This window comes from Pangasianodon hypophthalmus, chromosome 17, assembly GCF_027358585.1.
Source record: "Pangasianodon hypophthalmus isolate fPanHyp1 chromosome 17, fPanHyp1.pri, whole genome shotgun sequence".
Taxonomy (NCBI): domain Eukaryota; kingdom Metazoa; phylum Chordata; class Actinopteri; order Siluriformes; family Pangasiidae; genus Pangasianodon; species Pangasianodon hypophthalmus.
In genome coordinates, this window is record NC_069726.1 from 168,918 (window position 1) to 169,881 (window position 964).

General features: G+C 45.7%; 1 protein-coding gene across 1 annotated transcript in view; it reads right to left on the reverse strand.

Annotated features, from left to right (window-relative positions):
* Nucleotides 1–416: 416 nt before the first annotated feature.
* The window catches only part of frmd8 (FERM domain containing 8), a 14,323-nt gene continuing 13,775 nt past the window's right edge, over nucleotides 417–964 (reverse strand). Inside the window, exon 11 of the mRNA XM_053241076.1 lies at nucleotides 417–934. Within this exon, the coding sequence (XP_053097051.1) occupies nucleotides 825–934 (110 nt within the window). The 3' untranslated portion in view covers nucleotides 417–824. The remainder of the gene's footprint in view (nucleotides 935–964) is intronic.

The window sequence follows — 964 nt, forward strand, 5'->3', positions numbered from 1 at the left end:
TCTCTATATACGCGCGTGTGTGTGTGTGTTACTCTGTGTGTGTGTGTGTGTTACTCTGTGTGTGTGTGTGTGTTACTCTGTGTGTGTGTGTTACTCTGTGTGTGTGTGTGTGTGTGTTACTCTGTGTGTGTGTGTGTGTTACTCTGTGTGTGTGTGTTACTCTGTGTGTGTGTGTGTGTGTGTGTGTTACTCTGTGTGTGTGTTACTCTGTGTGTTACTCTGTGTGTGTGTGTGTGTGTGTGTGTTACTCTTTGTGTGTGTATTACTCTGTGTGTGTGTTACTCTGTGTGTGTGTGTGTGTGTGTGTTACTCTGTGTGTGTGTTACTCTGTGTGTGTGTGTGTTACTCTGTGTGTGTGTGTGTGTGTGTTACTCTGTGTGTGTGTGTTACTGTGTGTGTGTGTGTGTTACTCTGTGTGTGTGTGTGTGTGTGTGTGTGTTACTCTGTGTGTGTGTGTTACTGTGTGTGTGTGTGTGTTACTGTGTGTGTGTGTGTTACTCTGTGTGTGTGTTACTCTGTGTGTGTGTGTGTGTGTGTGTGTTACTCTGTGTGTGTGTTACTCTGTGTGTGTGTGTGTTACTCTGTGTGTGTGTGTGTGTGTGTTACTCTGTGTGTGTGTGTTACTGTGTGTGTGTGTGTGTTACTGTGTGTGTGTGTGTTACTCTGTGTGTGTGTTACTCTGTGTGTGTGTGTGTGTTACTCTGTGTGTGTGTGTGTGTGTTACTCTGTGTGTGTGTTACTGTGTGTGTGTGTGTGTTACTGTGTGTGTGTGTGTTACTCTGTGTGTGTGTGTGTTTGGTCTCTGCTCCACAGAGGGCAGTGTTTCAGCTCTGCTCCACGTTGTCCGTCACCTGAACAGCAGCGTAAGAGGCAGGAGTTTGTTTGGTGAAGAAGGACGCTGCTCTCTTCGGTTTCAGACGCTTTATCTCTTTACCTGAAAGGAGAACAGGTGAGATCTTATTAT